The following is an 18,359-nucleotide window of genomic DNA, read 5'->3' on the forward strand; positions in this document are numbered from 1 at the left end:
TGATTAAACCAGAGATGCCTACCTCAAAACATTCACTCTGTTCATTATTTTTGTACAGCAGCTGTTCCAGGCAGCCTGAAAATAACTCATGTAGTGGTTTTACAACTGTCTGGATTTAGAAAAATGTTTGTGTAAACACTGGAGTAACATTTGGATGTGTAAACAAACAGCAATAAATACAGTTCATGCTTCTGATCTGCAAAGCCCAAAAGGTACAGAGCTGAACTGTCTCACATAAAATCTTCCCCTCATCTTGTGCTAGGGATGATATTTCTGGCAGGGAAGTGGCGTCAGCCAGGCTCTGAAAGCAGCTGGTGGGTGTGCTCTGGAACAGGAGCACTCCATGTCTCAGCATTAAAGCAGGAGATGCTTTAAGAGAGGGGAAGGCTTGCCAGGCAGCCTGCAGAGAGCAAATCACCTCATATCTGGAGCTGAGATGCTTCCTGTGTCTGCTGGGGAATGGTGCTGCAGACTGGTCTGAAGCAGTTCATTGGAGTGGCATTTTCAGTGTCAGGTGTGCAGCTGGCAGTCAGATTTTATAAACCTGTGTGCTCAGATGGATTTCACTTAACTGTGTGAAAATAGTTCATTTTTCTTTATTTTTCACTGATTTGGGACAGTTTTTTCTGAAAAGTTTTCAATGAGTCAAAGTAGGCACACATCTTTAGTAACAGCTGAATTCTGTATTTCCAGGGCAACGTTAAATACTGAAGATATTTTTAAAAACCCACAGAAGTCATACTTCTGCAAACAGAAATGTTATTTGATTTATGTCTTCTGGGTGGTGGAAAAGCTGTAATTTTAGGGCTTCTTTAAAGAGAAAAGTGTGGCTGATAGTTCAGTGGGATATTTTACAGGTTGTGCATAACTCAGCACTTCTCATCTCTTCACTGTGTGCTAGTTTTCTGTATTTATTTTCATGACTTCAGGCTGTGTTTCTGCAGCCAGTCTCAAATGCAGCTGCAGTGGAGAGGACAGGTTGAGCCTTGTCTTCACACCTCCCATTTGCCAGCAGTTGTGCAGCTGTGTGGTGACCAGAGCAGACAGCCAACCTGTGAAAACTGATGGTTTGCAGCCACATGTGTCAGTACCAGAGGATGCCAGGAGTTGCAGGGCCTGATTTCTGCTCATGATCCATCCAAGGATGGGCCAAGTGATTGTGAAACCATGGCTTTGGGGTTCACACTGATTGTAAAAGAGAGCAGTTGCACTGTAACAAACTCCCTTAAATGCACTTGGCCTCTCTGCTGACCTCAGGCCCAGAAGTGCCAGGTGCAGATGACAAAATGTTTTTTTACCTAATGTTTGTTGTTTCTGCCAAATGGTGAGTTCTGTCTGTAAGGGTTGTGTGCCACTGCATCGTTCCAGTTAGAGGAGAGCATGAACTCCTCTGAGAAAAGAATTTTCTCATCCATAACTTGTTTCTTCTTACACTGTCTTCTCTCTCGGAGACTGTGTGTAAAATCACAAAATGATTGAGGTTGGCAGAGACCTGGAGATCAACCACTCCTACTCAAAGCAGGGTCAAATAGAGCAGGTTCCTTGGGAGTGTGTTCAGTTGGGTTTTGAGTATCTTCAAGGCTGAAGAGTCCCCAGCCTCTCTGACCAACCTGTTTGTTTGGTCACCATCAACAACAACAAAGTTTTCCTTATCATTTCCTGTATTTCAGTTTGTGCCCATTGACTCTGTCCTTGCATGGAGTGTTGTCTGGCTTGACCTTCATTCCACCTTCCTAGCAGGTGTTTGTATGCATTGATAAGATGTCCCCTCAGCCTATTTGAATTTTAAGTGAAATACTTTTATATAAAAAATTGATCAGAGAACGTGAGTCAATATTTTTGCCTGTGTATGACATGGTAAGAAACAGTTACTGCTGTTGGAGATGTAACTTGCCAACTAAAATCTGCTTTGTGTGTTATATTCAGAAAGTTAGACTCCTTTTACTCAAGTGTTGACTGATTTTTGGAAATGTCCTATTTGCACAGGTAATTTGGCCTGCCCAGATGGTCCATGCTGCCCTTTATTAGCAGTCACTTGTTTTATTTCTCCTATTGAACATATCACTGATTTTTTGCATCATGTCTTTTCATTTGCAGCAGGAGGATTCTCTTTTTGCCACCATGCCACCCCTTTGTCCCATTGGGAGCCATTCCAAGGTGCAGAGCCCCAAGTCAGTCACTGGAGGACTGGGAGCTTTTACAAAGGTATCCTTCCTTCTTTCTTTGTGCTGGGACAGGCAGCCCAGCAGTGCCATTTCCTGCTGACTTGTGCCACAAACCATGGAACTTCAGTGCTTGTAAAACTCTTACTGGAAGATGCATCTTGCTGCTCAGGGCTTTGTAGTATCTCTCAAAAATGTGTCTTGTTTTTTCTTTCCCTGTGGCTCTGCTGTACCTGGGATCTTGCCTTTTATCACCTCTTCTGTCCTTTCTGGGGTTCTTTTTTGAATAACTGTTGTGTTCAGGCTGATATTTTGAAAGCTTATATTTAATGGGATGCAGTAGAAGTAAACTGCAATGGATCTGTCAGGAGCTTCTTAAAAAATTGTAACAGTGATTTGTGAATTTCAGATGTCGCTGCTTCTGGCTGTATTTCCTTAAATATTACCACATGGAATATAAAATGTTTCTGTCAATGTTAGGTGATCCAAGTAAAAGGTGAAAGAATGCTTCCTACCAGTTACAGTACCTACAACAATCTAATAGGGGATAAAAACCCTAAAGAGGCTTTTTTATGCCGCTGCCCTTAGAGGTTAGATGTAAGGGAAACATAAAACATACACACAAGAGAATGTGTGTATGTGAGCTGTAATAATTTACAGTGTCTATAGCTATTGGTTGTAACATTCCAGGAGAGAAATAAAAAACAGGTTCAGAACATGAATTTGTAACTTTAAAGTGTCGTGGCTCTGTGTGGAGATGTAGGGTCTGAAAACCTCAGGTTTTTTGCTTTTTTACAAAAAGTCCCTTATCAGGATGAATGGTAATTGTAACACTACCAGCAGTTGCTGTGACTCTCTAATTTCCATTACCACCTCTAAAATGGGGACTGCTTTGTCACTGTGTCAGTTTGTCCCACCACCCCACTGCTGTGTGGGAGCAGCCCTCACTTGGAGCTGAGTTAGGGTCCCTGTGGTGGTGAGCACCACGTCTGAGTTCAGAGTGTGCCTGCCCTTCCCTGCAGACAGGCTGCTCCACAGCAGTCTTCAGTGGTTGAAGGGGATGTTTTGGAGTGGCTCCTTAGAGCAGAGGCTAGACAAGATCCAGAGAATAAAGTGGGGATTTATTGAAGGCCTTCAAACAGTTTCACCTTGGGCAGTCAGAAGCCTCTCAGGGGCTACACCCAAGCTGGATAATGGGCACCAGTTTTTCAGACAATTTAAGTTTGGTCCATTTACATATCAGGGATTAATCCTCCAATTACATCTTCAGCTAATGAAGTCATTTACCCCCAGTTTGCTCCCCCCATTCACTTTTGTTTGTACTTTTTGGGTCCTGAGGCTGTGGGGTGTCCTTGGTTCCCAGGCCCAGAGGGATTGTTTTGTGTGACCAAACTGTGAACTCTGTATGGAGTTTGGAGCGATGCCCTGATGCAGTACAGGCTCTGAAAAGATAAAAGCTGAAGTCCTAAGGCATGCAGGGTGTTTGCTGTCCGTGTGACTGTGTGTGCCCCTGCAGGTGATCATCAAGCAGGAGCCCGGGGAGCTGCCGCAGCAGGCGGCGGTGCCGGCGGCGGGCGCGGCGCAGCCCTCGCTGCAGCAGTACGTCACCGTCAAGGGCAGCCACATGCTGGCCCTGTCCCCGCAGAAACCCGCCGTGAGCAGCGGCGAGGGGACCGTGCAGTCCAAGGTAAGGGCACCTGGGCGTCTCTGGGGTGCTGGCAGCTGTCTGTGGGGTTCCTGCAGCCCTTGGTGCCTCTCCAGGGCAGCAGGGTTGTTCGTGCCTCGCTGCCAGGTGGCAGTGCCATGGGTGGCTGGGTTCTGTGTGCAGAGTGGCTCCTGTCCTGCTTCCCTGCAGTGCTTGGGAGGGCAGCAGGCTGAGCAGGCACTGTTACATTTTATTGTGTACAGGGACTTCACCCACTTCTGTCCAAGCTGTTGCAACAGTGGGGTGCAGGTGCTTTTGGGCTGCCATCAGCAGCTCTTGCTGAAACTCATCCAGGTCCTTCCATAAAAGAAGGTGAATTCTTTCCTGCAAATGCAGGCCTGCAACATAAGAGAACAGCACAAATAGGGAGTGAGGTGGAGGCTGAGCAGAGTAGGATTAGGTGAAAGCAGTCCTATTTGAGTGGCAACTCGAGCATTTTACTGTAGGAGTCGTGCCAATGCAGTCCTGCTTTGCCAGGAGTGACACAGCTTCTGAGAAGGCACAGTGCAGTGACAAGATGACAGATGTGTCAGAAATTGTCTCCATTCTTGCCTCTTTCCATTGTGGACAGAGTCAAATGACGTGCCAGGCACTAGAGATAACATACACAGCTTTCATGTTTGCATAAGTAAATACTTCTTTTGCATTTGCAACATATCCTTGTTCTTTTTGCTGCCTTTCTTGCCTGTTTGAGCAGGTATGCAAAAACTCATGTTCCACTGCAGTTACCATTAACACATAAAATTGAAGCACTTTGTGGGTTCTGCTTTGAGGCTGTAGTTTTCCCAGGGAATCTGTTCCCATGGATGTGTTGAAACAGAATTTCTACATCTCTTTAATTCACCAAGGCAAGCTTTATCTTCAGCTGGAATTAAGCCATTGCTTATAAATCAGAAATAAAGGAATTGCCCTGTGATTTGAATGAACTTAATCTTTAGTGGGCGCGCTGAGGTCCTGGCTGGGTTTATCAGTTTATCATTTAACTCGGGATTGGCCTCTTGCCGATTTAATTTTGTTCTGAGTGAAGAGCTTCTGTTCATGACCAGGCATGTCCTGAAATGCCTGGAGATGATGGGGGGGTGTGCCAGCCAGGTTCCCAGGATGCTGTGGCCAGCAGGGCCCCATCCCATGCCATCCCTGTGTGTTGCAGGTTGTTGGCGTTCCCGTTGGTTCCGCGCTGCAGTCGACGGTGAAACAAGCGGTGGCCATCAGTGGTGGTCAGATCCTCGTGGCAAAGTCCAGCTCCTCGGTGGCAAAGGCTGTTGGCTCCAAGCAGGTTGTGACTCAAGGTGTAGCCAAAGCCATCGTCAGTGGAGGTGGAGGGACAATTGTGGCTCAGCCCGTGCAGACCATAACCAAGGCGCAGGTTTCTTCCACAGGGACTCTGAAAAGTACATCTCAAGGCTCAGGTAGAGTGATGTTGTACCTTGTTAATGGCTAGTGATGGGTCTATAATGATGTATTCAGCTGCAAATAACTGTGTGTGATTGAAACACCTGGAAGTGAGTAGAGAGCTCTGTAGGAAAATTCAGGCTGAGATTAATAATAAAGAAAATGTTCATTCATTATCTGTAAGGGGGAAGAGAGAGCACAAGTGCCTTAAAACATGCTGTGTTCTGGAAGTGGAGACCAGATGGATATGCTGGGGAATGTGCAGGAGACCTTGCAGACTTTCCTAGAGCCAGGTCTCACATTTTGGCCTGGCATCATGGTCCTTCCCCATGAATCCAGCCAGCCAGAGCCAAAGTGTCCCTATTTCATGCCCACATCTTCCCCAGTGCTTACAGGTACAGGAGTATAGGCAGAATATATACCTGTGTGCATGTGCTCAGAGCAGCTGTAGCTGAGCCCAGGCTGGGGCTCTGGGCTGTTGGAAAACTGCTGTGTGGTGCCTGGGGCTGCAGGAAGGCTGCAGACCCCACAGCTGTGCTGCTTTGGCCTGCAGCCACAAGTGGGAATGCACACAGAGAGGTTTTTTCCGGGCCTATTAACAAAAGTGTCTGTGCATTGCTGGTGGAGTTAATCTGCAGTTAGAGCAGCTCAGCAGGGATTACTGAGGGCTGGTTGCATGTCACTGAGTACTTGCATCCTGTGCAGATTTCAGTGCATACTACTTTCTGCAAGCAGCTGGTTTATTCATTTTTATTCTCTCTTTCTAGTGATGGCTACACTGCAGTTACCAGCTACCAACCTGGCAAACTTGGCAAACTTACCACCAGGCACCAAGCTGTACCTCACCACCAACAGCAAGAACCCTTCTGGGAAAGGAAAACTGCTGCTGATACCCCAGGGAGCCATACTGAGAGCCACAAATAATGCTAGTTAGTCTTGCAGGGAAATCTAATGAGTTAAATAACGTAATCACTGCATAATTAATATGTTGGGCATTTTTGGTAGAAAGCATCCTGGTGCTGTGGAAATCAGTAATGGGATAGGGTTTCTTTGTTCACAACAACCCATATGTGGTGCTTTTTAAGGCTGAGATCTCACAAGTGGCTTTTGTTCTCAGTGAAACTGCTTTTCATGCTGTGCTCTCAATGCAGAAATGGTTTTTTGGTTAATGGGCCTGTGAATGGAGCTCCCAGTGTAGAACCTGCAGCTGGGGCAGTCCAGCTTTGATAAGGTCATTGGCACAGGGAAGATCAGATACTCGTGATGCTTATGGCAGAGCCATAAGTATTTTTTTTACCCTTGTTTCCTGATGAGAGACTGCAAAAAGTCACTGTTCAGGCTGTTCCTTCTGGAGACAGAGCAATATCAAAGTGTCACTGCAAATTACCACTGCTTGGTATCCATGATCTGTTATTATGTTAACAAAATTGCATTGACAGCCAGTGAAATTGAAATTAAGAAACCAATGAGATTCAGTGTTTCCAGAGCTTTTGCTGCACATCCAGAACCTGCAAAAAGTGATGAAAAGATTGTTCTTTTTTTGGACAGCATTTTCATTTTATAGAAAGTTCAAAACAGCCTGAAATGAGCTTTGCTCGTCCACCAGGCCTCCTTATCTCCCCAATAGCTCCTCTTGTTTGTGGCATTAGCTGAGCTGTAAGAGAGCACAGCAGCACAGCTGAACTTTTCTTTACTCAATATTGACATTGCTTGACTGCAAAACACGTGGCACCAAATGTCTGGCAAAGTCTTTTCAAATTCTTCTATATACAGGGATGCTTTAGCAGCTGGCACTGTCTGATTACCAAAGGGTCAAGTCTTATCCTCTGGTTACAGGTCTTCAGTCTGGTTCTTCTACAAATAGTGGAGGAGGAGGAGGAGGAGGAGGAGGAGGTGGAACCCAAAGCACAAGCAGTAACTTGTCACAGCACCTCACCTACACATCCTACATCCTGAAGCAGACACCCCAGGTCAGTGGCACATCTCAGTGGAAGCACACTGGCATTTCAGGGTGTTTGGTGGATGTCCTGGGACTCTGGTGTCTGGAATTTACTTGGCTTTTCTCCTGCTCTGCTTCCATCCAAGGTGTTCTGCAGCAAGAAGGCTGCATCCAGCTCTCAGTGCAGGGCTATCCCTTGTAGTTAGCAGTGCCTGGTTTCAGAAGATCAAATGTTGTAGTGGCTACATTATAGCCACAAGCTTTTTTCTGTTACTCTTAGCTTTTATCTGTTACTCCTACTTTTGTCTGACACTCCTGAATTTCTGTTGACTCATAACTGTGTTTCAAAGTGCTGACCTCCCTGATTTCTTTCTGGAGCAGGGCACCTTTCTGGTTGGGCAGCCTTCACCTCAGGGCTCTGGGAAGCAGCTGACTCCAGCATCAGTTGTGCAGGGCAGTGTGGGAGTTGGAGCATCTTCCACACAAGGACAAGCCCTAAAAGTGATAACTGGACAGAAAACAGCTCTGTTTACACAGGTAATGTGCAGCTGATGTGTTTCTCTCTTACTGGTTTTGTCAGATAAAGTACAGGAACCACAGCCACACATTATTGAGAGCATTTCCTTTCATAGTTGGTTTGATGTGGGGTTTTGTACAATTGTGGTGCTGGCTGTACCACGATGAGGACGGCACACAAAGGCTTACTTTCATTAGGCTACAGATTTCCAGCTTTCTCTTCTCAGAGGGGGTCAGCTTGCAATCTCTGTAGGCTTTGGGTTGCTGCTCTGTCAGTTGGCTCTGGGTTTCTTAGTGAAATGGAATTGGAAAAGTGAATAGAGTCAGGTGCAAAAATGTACTTAAATACTTGAACTTTAGAAATGGGTCACCTGCTAAAGCTCTTAAAAATCTTTGGGTTTGGTACCTCTCAGAGATCCTTCTGTTAAAAAGTACCAAGTAGTCTCTATGAAATTCAGATGCCCTAAGACTACTTGCAATTGATTATCCAAAATTCAAGATTGGTAGACAGATATTTGCAAAGTCAACACTTTGAAAGTTGATTTCTGAGGTGATAATTTTGTTCCAGCAAAAGTATTTTGAAAATATTTTCTGGTAATATAAAAAGCATTTCTCTTGTTTGTTTTGTTGTTGTTATTCTGATTTGATTTGGGTTTTAAAAATAATTTAAAACCCTAACTAATATTCTGTTTTCCTTCTGCTGCATTCTTTCTCAAAGGCTACATCCACTGGACAGACATCACTGGTGAAAATATCAGATGGGTCTATAAAATCAGTGCCTGCCTCATCCCAGCTCTCCAAACCTGGCACCACTGTGCTGAGGGTGTCAGGAGGTGTCATCACCACAGCTGCTGCTCCTGCCGTGGCCCTGGCCTCCAATGGGGTGGCCCAGGTGAGGAACAGCACTGCCAGTGTTCTGTAATGCACTGCTTGCACTCCTGCCATGACAGCCCCAGAAAGGATTTGCACAGCTGTTCTCCCCTGGAGGTGCTCTCAGCTTGCTGCTGTACAGGGACTGTTCCCTGTACCAGGAGCTCTGAGCAGCCTGTGGGTGCTGCTGGGGGCACAGGAACTGCCCAGGGCCGGGTGCCTGAGCTGCTGCAGCAGTGCTGGGGGCTGGCAGTGCCTGCAGGCCCTGGCTGGGTGCTCTGGCACACAGGGAGGCAGGACACAGAACATTTGCATTCCTGAAGTGAATGCCCTTGTGAGTGGGTGCAGCCATGGACCCAGCTGATGCAGGCTGTCCATGTGGAGTGGAGCTGCATGGAGAGGGGAGGAGGCAGCACAGTGAAGAGTGTGGAGTTCACTCTGAGCCTGTTTCTTACTATAAGCCCTAATCTGTGCCTCCCAAGTGCCTGTGGAGAGTTGATGCCATGCTGCCAACAGCCTCCATTCTCTATGTGCCATCATTGTCTGTGGGCTTTTGGCTATGAGCTCTAGAATCTCTTGCTTCCTAACAATTGATAGATAAAAATTTGGGTTTGCTACTTTTATTATATTACCTTGTTCTGCTTACTTTTGAATCACTTGTGACATGAAAAGGGATTTGTTATCCCTCTGCCTCTTATTGCCTTTTATTTGCTCTCTCTGCTTCTTATTTGCCTCTGCAGCAAACAGATAATGCAGCTTCCAGTTCATCATCTGCTGGAGCTCCTGCAGCAAAGGCACCTGGACAGCAGCACCAAATCTGTGTAAGCCAGAGCCAGCCAACTTCATCAGCAGTGAATAAGACTGCGACCTCCAGTGTTGTAAGTGTTGCTTCCTTGATGACTACAGCAACACCTGTGACAGGAAAAGCTACAGTATCAGGTATTAAACTCCCTTGACACCTTTCCCAGAGAAAGTTAGAATCCAGGTGTGAGTTCTGTACATGTCTTCACTGTAAATGGAAGAATTTAGTCACCTGTATCTGTGAGTGTGTGAAAGTCATGCTTTCTAAAACACCTTACTAGCATAACTTTTGGCTTAGCCAAGGAAATTTCTAATAATTCAGCATCCTTTTGGCATTGTCTGTATCTGATACAAATAACAGCAGAAGTTGCCCTTTGGTAGTGGAGGGGGATTTTAGTTTTCATGCCAGGTTTGTAGAAGATGCATTTTGCCCGTCAGGAGCAGAATGTGTCACTGTCATGATACCAGCAGTACTGCAGACTTGATTAGTTTGTGAAAGTGAAACTCCACTGTATGCAGAGAATGAGCAGAATTTGTCTCTGAGGCTTTGCATCTGCTCTGTTGGGATTGAAAAGGAGAGAGATGTTGATTAGAGGGAACTGGAGCCTTTGAAGTCAAATTCATTAAGTACAGTGAGCTAGGCTGGATCTGGATCATTCAAGTTAATAAAAATGAGGTAATAAAAATGGAATGCCCTTGTGTGGAGGTGAGTTCTCCTTATTTAATTTTATTGTATTTCCATCATCTTGCATGTCAGGGAGGGCAAATACAGCAGGTCTGGGAGTAATGAGTTAAAATTGGAAATTTTTGTTTAGATTAATTTACCTGCTGGCATGTTCTGTTCACTTGAAGTGGTTTCTTATGAAGTGAAGGCAGAGTAAAAATACAGAAAAGAGAAAATAAGTGACACTGAGCTCATCTGACAGTGTCTTTTTGAAGCAGTTCTTCTTGTGTCCTCTCTACTCAAACTTTTCTTTTCTCATGGGTATATTTTACCCAGAGCTTGAAAATAAACAGCATAGATTGCCAAGACTGACAGAGTCCTGCAGGAAGCAATTCAGTGTTTTTCTCTTTGCAAGGAAAGCAGCCAGGTGGGTTTTTTGGAGGAAATAAGCCAAACTAAATAACTTCCAGATTAAAACTCCCATTTACATGTGAGAATGCTGTCTAGATTTTGGTTTGGGTTTTTTTTATAACCCAAGGCATTGACTTCATTGTGTAAAACTCTTTCTTCAAGAATCTCAGAAGGAACAGTGGATATAAAACACTTATTTCAATGTAATAACAAAGACAAACTCAGAACTGTTAAAATTCTGAACGATTGTGTTTTTAAAGGCAACTTTTTGAAAATTATTTGAAACTTGCCCTTGATTTGTATCAAGCAGTGTCTCCCACCCAGCAGGCTGATAGTGTTTGTTGAAAAGATCCCTTTTTAACAGCCTTGCTGTCCTACCCTGCACATCAGTGTGTCCCACACAAAGGAATGGGTAGCACTAGGTGAGCCTTCTTGCCTGGAGGTGAAAACCTGACCGGTGCTGGGCATCCTTAAAAACCAAGAAAAATCCAAGACATCTTCACCAGAACTTGCATGTTTAGTACTTGGAAGGCAGCTGTGTTTCACTACTACAACTACTACTAATAATGTCAAAACAAATCATAGTTTTAAAATTGTCATGGTGAAATTAAGAAGTTTATTGTTATCAATGTTTTAAAATAGAAGCCTGTTAAATTTCCACAATCTGAAGAAAACTTTAGCTACAGATTGAATACAATTACATGGAAAATAGCCAGTTTACCAGTAGAAAGGATGGACATAGGCCCAAACCACAGTGTTAGAGTGCTGGCTGTGGTGCCTTGGGGTATTATCACAAGGAGATGACATCTTGTGGAGGACAGAGCTGGCAGACAGGTGATGAGCCCTCCTCAGCTGTGGGACTGTGGCACAGCTTGGAGTCGTGCTGATTTCTCCTGAAGTTACTGAGTGCTGCCATTGATAATGCTGTTAATGTCAGAATGTTCTGCTTTTTCTTTTGGCCTTGACTGAAATCAGGGATTTAGTTCAGTCTCCAGTTTAATGTCCTTCCCAGCCTGATTATCCATCCTTATGGGTGTGTTCAGTGCATGTTGCACAGAGAATCCCAACACTCAGTCCAGGAGTGTCCTTTGTCATAGCTTTGCACAGCAGCCTTGGGCTTGTCCCACAGCTGAAGCAGGGTGGATTGTGCCCTGCTGAGTGCAGTGGATGCTGCTGAGCTGGACTGCAGAGGTGTGAGTGGCACTGGGTTACCTCCCTGGGAGCAGCTGTGTGAGCACAACAGAGCTGGAGTTCACTGCCTTAGCACAGCCTTCAGCACAAGGTCCGCTCCTGACAAGAGTGTTTTACTCTGCTGAGCCTGCTTCACTTGAAAGGTTTCTCACATCAACTTTTGCTGACGATTCCTTAGGTAATGAGGAGATTTGCTTTCCAACATGTAAGAGTGTGCACACTGCGGCGCAGCACCACGGCGTCTGAGCCATCGTTGTGTCAGTGCAAACTCGTCCTGACAGCTCAGCCAACTGTGGCTTGTTAAGAGGGTGGCACTGCTAGGTTACATGCCATCCTGCTTCAAGCAGAAAGGGACAGAAGTAGCTGGAGATAAACTAACTGGTGTGTTTTATTTAACATTTTGTCTTCCGTTCTTCTTGCAGGGTTGCTAAAAATCCACTCAAATCAGTCTAGTCCACAGCAGGCTGTTCTGACAGTTCCCAGCCAGCTTAAACAGCTCGGTGTAAACACAGCTTCTGGAGGTGTTCAGACAATACTCATGCCTATGAACAAAGGTAAAGGGCAGAGGAGGATGACAGATGGTGTTTGGAAATCTCCTTTGACATAGGGTAGCACTTGGTCACTGTTGGCATACATGGTCCATGGAAGTAGAGATAGAAGAAATTGTAGCAAGGCATTCACCCCTAAACTTTGTGCTGCAAAAGGAGTGTGTTGCTTCTGAAAATGTCAATTTGTCGAAGTGTATGAATTTTGATTTTTTCTTCTTTGTTGCCTCCCTCCCTTTTTTTTTCCTGTTCATCTCCAGTGCTACAGTCACTTTCTGCCAGCAAAGTTTCAGCAGTTTCAGCAGTCACAGCAGCAAGTACAGTTGTCCCAAGTCCCTCCACAGCATCCATTGCCAAAGGTAAAAAGGGATTTCTTAGTAAGACAAGTAGTAAAAAAAAGCTGGAGCTGCTTTATGCAAGTGGCCTGACTATTAGACTCCATGACTGTGGGTTCCTTTATTTCCATTATTAATGGAGTCTGAATCAAATTAAAATGACACTAGGGACTAGGAATTTAACAGTGACTTCCCCCTCAACAAATCCCACCATGGAGACGAGTATGGAGAAAAATGAGAATGTTCTAGAAAACTATAAGAAGTATCTTAAACAGTCATATTGGCAGAGCTGCATGGAGCAGCAGACATTCAGCCCCAGGTCCTGCTGTTGTCAGCCAGGTGCACTGAGGTTGCTTTCCAGCAGCACTAGATGCAGACAGCACATGTCCCTGTGCTCACAGTGGGGAAGGAGAATCACACAACCCTTCCCAGAATAAAGCATGGGGCAGAGGTGACACACTTGAAGTCCAGTCCTGGCACAACTGTCGTGTCTCTCTCTGTCCCAGCTGCCTGACCAGACTGCCTGGTTATTTGGGTTTGGCACATCTCTCACTGCTTCTGTCTCACCAGAGTTTGTCCCAGACATGAGAAAGTTCACATGTCAGAATCAGTGGTGTCTTCAAAAAAGTTGTCACTTTGAAATGTCACTTCTTGTTAAAACTTGGTAGCTTTCTATCCAGGTCTTTGTTTGCAGGTTGGCCAGGCAGTTCACTTTAGATCAGGCAGTCGTATGCAAAAGAGCAGCAATTGATTATGCAGGTTTTCTGACAAGGATGGGATGTGAGCATGTGGAGGTTTTTGGGGGGAACATGTTCTGGTAGGTCTCTTTCAGCAAAATTGAAAGTCAGATTTGTTCATGCTTAGCAATGAGAATGCAAACAATCAATGAAGGGATGTTATGTAAGACCTTTAGTCTCACAAGGCTGTCTGGTACTTTTATCAAGCTGGCTGTACTTTTTGTCTTAAAATGTGTTCTGTTTCTTTGAAGTTAAGATGGAGCCTGATTCAACAGGACAAAACTGCAGTTCTGTGGGTACCCAAGAAGGCCAAGCAGCAGTTAAAACAGAAGAGAGCTCTGAACTTGGGAATTATGTTATCAAGTAATTGTTCATTTCTCTGTAAGGATTTCTGATCTTTGAAGTCTGGGGGAATGGAGATGGTTCTAGGGATGTGTGCAGTAGTGCTACTTTGACCTAGAAATACATTATAAAATCTGTCCCATACACTGCTCTATCTGTACTTAATCCTGTTGGGTGGCATTTGTTTCAGACAGTGTTGCAATGTTTTGTTTGTGAATGGATTTGTGTGCATGGTTCATGAAAGGGAAAAAATTATTTGAAGATTTGCAGTTGTTTTGGGCTTTGTTAAAATCACAAGCTGCTAAAATCCCTTTATCATCCTCTGCTTGTATAAGTCCCATTGCCATTGTGTGTCCTTAGTCAGGTCACACTGCCCAGTGAAATGCAGCTCTGAAAAGGGGCATCTGAAACAAGCAGAGGTGTCCACCTTCTGGACCCTCACATCTTAAGTTCTTATACTTGTGTGTGAAGGCTGCTTTGCTCCACAGTTAGAATTAAATAATAATGAATGTTGATTACTAGATGCTGTGAAATCCAGTGCCTTGTTTGTGATGCTTCTGTAAGTACTTGTTAGTGTTTTTTCACTGGTACTCAGACTGCAGAATTTTCTCTGCATATTCCTTGCAATGTGTAGGATGTCTCTTCTCTTGATTCCTCCAACTGCCCTGTCTCTGTGTTTTGTAAAGTTTTGTTATCTCAGTGTATCCCTGCAGACACTACCCTGGTGGAGAGTGTGTGTAAGAGACAGGAATGAACCTGCAGTCACTACACACTGAAAATTATCTGTTATAAGATAACTATTGGAAAAGACAGTTGCTGCCAGTTTAATAGGCTCTGGCTGGTTAGGTCCAGTCCCATAAATACAAAGTTTCCCATGTTTCCTATGGGGACAGCCTGCACTGTTACCCCTCAAGGTAACATTGTAGCTTGTGAGATAATGCAGGGGTTTTCTCCAAGCCTGGCTTCAGTTTCTTCAGCCTGACAAATGCAGCTTCACGTGTGGACACTTCAGTGAGAGGAAGGGCTGTTTGAAATACCTTCTCTGGTTTGGGGTCTAACAGTTTATCCTCACATTGCTATTTTTGATGCCCTGGGGCTAAAGACTTTAAACCATGCAGTGATTTTGAAACCTTTTGCTTCCAACAGCAATCTTCACTGTGATTCTTTTTATCCCTTGCAGCATAGAATATTTGGAGAATGTCCAGCAGCTTTTGACAGCAATAGTGAAGAAGGTTCCATTAATTGCTGAAAAAAGTAAGCAGTAAATGAAAAGGCTTTGCTCTGTATTGTCAGTGTATCAACAGAATGCCTTGCATACTCTGTAGCCACAGAAGTTATTAAAGAGTAGAATGAAATGAAGCCCTTCTCCTAGAGAGTTTACCCCAGGGGTTATTCTGAAGATGCTTGGAATTAGGTTCTTCCAGTAAAGTCAGATATGTTGTTAGCAGTTAAAATCTTTCATCTGTTTGGTTTTTTTTTAATTAGAAATAGATTGTATTTCTTCACATAATAGTTGCAAGTAGGTCTTCTTTTCCCTGGTTTGCCCTTAATGGATTTGCTTTTTTTCTTTTTTCTTTTTTTAAATTTAAAACTAGGGTTTCATCAAGCTGGCAAATACAGTAACATAGCTCGACACTGAATGTGTTTGTTATTGGGGTTTTTGCCTTCTTTTTTAAACATGAGGGGATAATTTGCAGAGAAGCATTTTAATCTCATGTGGAACTTTATTATTTCATTCCTCTCACTCATGTACATACCTGAAAATGTATCAGCTTTCCTTGGTAACTAATGCACTTTGAAGGAGTGGTCCTGCAGTCTGGGTAGAGCAGAGCCTCTCAAGCAGAGGCAGCAAAGAAGGAGTGAGAGGCTCAGGAAAGCTTTCATCACATACAACTCTTGTGCTTTTGTCAGGAAACCTTCTCACTGTTGTTTCATTTTCATGTTGTAATTTGTTAGGAAAAAAAAATCCAGTTTTCCAAAGGAAAAGGCTTTGAGTAGTAAGGCAGACTTGGAGGTCTACATAATAGAGTTTTTTGGGGAAAAAGAGGCTTAAACCAGCCCATAGCTCCAGGTTCTGTGTATATGACCAGGAGGGAGGCAGTTTTGCATTCAAAAACCAGTGTCAGTGTCTCTTGGAGAGAGCACAGCATTTGTAAGAGGTGGTTGTAGTCATTGATCCTGTGAGCATGAAATGCATTTCCCTCCTCCTCTATGATAAATAACATCAAACCCAGAATGCATCTTACTTCCCTTGCTGAAAATTTAATGGAGTTTTTGATTTTGTGTTTTTGTAGGTGAGGATGTAAGCTCTTTTTGTGCCAGTTCAGTGGAACAGTATTACAGCTGGAACATTGGGAAGAGGAGGGCAGCTGAGGTAATTCTCTCCTTCAATATTCCATAAGCAGTTACTAGAAAGAAGGATTTCTGAATTGTGGGACTTTCCTTGTTGTTTTCTGATTTGTTTTCTGAATAAATCTATTATTTTAAATGGCAGCATTCCTTACTGCAGGGTGCACTGACTTGTGTTCAGACAGTGATCCAGTTTATTGTTCACAGGCTTTCTCAAGCAGAAAGGATGCTAAAAGTTATTTTTCAGTTTATTTGTAGTAAGATGGTTTTTGAAGAATTTTAAAGCTATAAATTTTGTCTGACTGGTACTTTATCCTCATCTCTCCTCTGTGGCATGTTACAGTCAAGGAAATTTTCCCCAACATACTTTATCTATCTTGTTATGGGATTGTGTCTGCTTTCTGTAGGATGAGAATTGAGGAGTCTGACAGAAGCAGTACTAGTGCTGAAATAGATTGTCAGTTCACCAAAGATAAATATTTCAGTTAACCTGGACCTTTTGTATTGTGGTTACCCTCTATTTCTTCATAACTTTGCCATTTTGCTGTGGAGTGTTACAGAGAAGATGTTAACACTGAATTAGATCCTCTGCTCTTGCCAGCTTAAATGATCAAAGAGTTTAATCAAGTTTTAAGAACATATTTCACTCAAGTGGATTCTTGCACCTTGCCATCTTTGGTGTTACCTGGGAGATGAAACATTTCAAGTCAAGATGAATGTGACTAGGCCTCTGTAAATGTGTGTCCCTTATCTTGGGATTTTTTTTGGATGATAAAGTAAAGTTTAAATGACCTATCAGAAGTCACTCTGACTCCTGAGAAAATCATGTTCCTTTTCTGTTTCTCTTGCAACCTGGACTATGGTTCTGGGCTGTAAGCTAACCATAAATGTTCTAGCCAGTGTGATGAGCTTTCTCTTTGATTGGTCACAGTGGCAACGAGCAATGACAGTGAGAAAGATCCTGCAGGAAATCGTAGAGAAGCACCCCAGGTTTCACAGTATCAGCCCCCTGAAAACCAAGCACGTGGTGCAGTGGTGTCGGTGCCATGGCTACACTCCCCCTGACCCCGAGGCCCTGCGCAGCGACGAGGACTCCATCGAGGACGTGCTGACACAGATAGACAGTGAGCCAGGTGAGTCAGGAGGCACAGGGAGCTCCTGCTGCCAAAGACACTGCTCATTAAATGTCTGTGTAAAAGCACATCTGGAGAAGGATATTCCTACTTTCCTTATTTTCACTTAATTCACTCTGGAGTAACACAACTTGGAGGTGGTAAGGGCAGGCCTAAAGAGGGGCTGTCCCTTGTTCCTATCAGTCCTGATGTTTTTCTGGGGCTTCTCTTGGTTTTTTTTGTGCTTTGGGGCCCTTGGAGGCTCAGTGTGGATGACTCTCATGAAAGATGATCCTGGTTCCACAATGTAATCCTTTATAAGTGGATACACAAAGTAGGCACAGGGAGTAATGACATTTCTGTCCTTAGGTACACTTAGCCTCTGTTAAGACTTATCATGCAAACAATGTGAATGAGTTCAGGTACAGAACAAAAAAAAAACAAACCTGGCAGTGGCAGTGTGGAGCTCAGTGAGGGTTAATTTACCTCCAAAAGTGAGGTGAATTGGCTGGTGTGAAGCTTCAGCCTTTGTGTTACAGCTGCTGTGTTATTCCATTAGCATAGCTCTAGGATCCCTTCAGTTCATTTCAGTATGTTTTAAAATCACATCTTTAATTTCATCCATTCTTCACAAGAAGAGTGAGCTCTCTTGTTTCACCTTCAGATAATGCCTTTCCAAAAGCTGAATGTTTTTCTGTTGTGATCATACAGGGATTTAAGGTATTTCACAGAAGTGTATGGAATCGATTACATGTTGTAAAGTCTGGCCCTGCATTGCAGTTGTTGAATGTGGAAAGGAAGCCTACATCCACCTTATAATATTTATGTCTAAATCACTGTATTTGTGTTTGTCTTTGAAGAGTAGAATCTGTTTGCTGCATTGCTTTGCACTGAAGGTTTGACTGGCTTGTATCAGTCATGCAGAGAAGAGGTTCCCTCTTACCATTCCACTGTGAACCTGTCTTCTGATTTTTTTCTTAAGAAGCATGACAAAGCTCATCAATCACAATGTAAAAGATGATTTAGCACTACATGGTGCCTACATGCAAAGGCTCCACTTCTCTAAGCAAGTTGAAGAGCATCAGACTGATTTGCCAGTTGCCAAAAAGCTTAAAAAGCTTCTGTGAGAATGTTCAGAGACTGACATGAGCTGGTTTTATATGAAATGCAGCCTTCTTTATTGGTGTAGGAGCAGATGTGGGAGAGAACCATGAGTGTCATGAAGATATAATTAGAAGGCTCTCAATGACTGTTTGCGTTTCTGTTCATCTTTATATTTGGTAGGCAC

The 18,359-nt window shown here is 43.9% G+C and overlaps 1 protein-coding gene across 8 annotated transcripts in view; it reads left to right on the forward strand.

The window, feature by feature from the left end:
• YEATS2 (YEATS domain containing 2) overlaps positions 1-18,359 on the forward strand; it is a 48,634-nt gene that overhangs the window by 22,709 nt on the left and 7,566 nt on the right. For 6 of the 8 annotated variants that reach the window (XM_071437103.1, XM_071437106.1, XM_071437107.1 and 3 more), the window contains 14 exons: positions 2,098-2,205; positions 3,679-3,849; positions 5,018-5,276; positions 6,027-6,188; positions 7,096-7,229; positions 7,580-7,735; positions 8,433-8,606; positions 9,325-9,523; positions 12,074-12,205; positions 12,457-12,555; positions 13,520-13,631; positions 14,791-14,864; positions 15,905-15,984; positions 16,891-17,092. In XM_071437103.1, the coding sequence (XP_071293204.1) occupies positions 2,098-2,205; positions 3,679-3,849; positions 5,018-5,276; positions 6,027-6,188; positions 7,096-7,229; positions 7,580-7,735; positions 8,433-8,606; positions 9,325-9,523; positions 12,074-12,205; positions 12,457-12,555; positions 13,520-13,631; positions 14,791-14,864; positions 15,905-15,984; positions 16,891-17,092 (2,062 nt within the window). Of the gene's footprint in view, positions 1-2,097; positions 2,206-3,678; positions 3,850-5,017; positions 5,277-6,026; positions 6,189-7,095; positions 7,230-7,579; positions 7,736-8,432; positions 8,607-9,324; positions 9,524-12,073; positions 12,206-12,456; positions 12,556-13,519; positions 13,632-14,790; positions 14,865-15,904; positions 15,985-16,890; positions 17,093-18,359 lie in introns of those variants that run through there. The other 2 variants (XM_071437105.1, XR_011680747.1) reach the window with 2 other exon arrangements.

The sequence above is a fragment of the Agelaius tricolor genome, unplaced genomic scaffold (genome assembly GCF_023055355.1).
Source record: "Agelaius tricolor isolate 1412-34295 unplaced genomic scaffold, bAgeTri1.0.p SCAF_12, whole genome shotgun sequence".
Lineage (NCBI taxonomy): Eukaryota > Metazoa > Chordata > Aves > Passeriformes > Icteridae > Agelaius > Agelaius tricolor.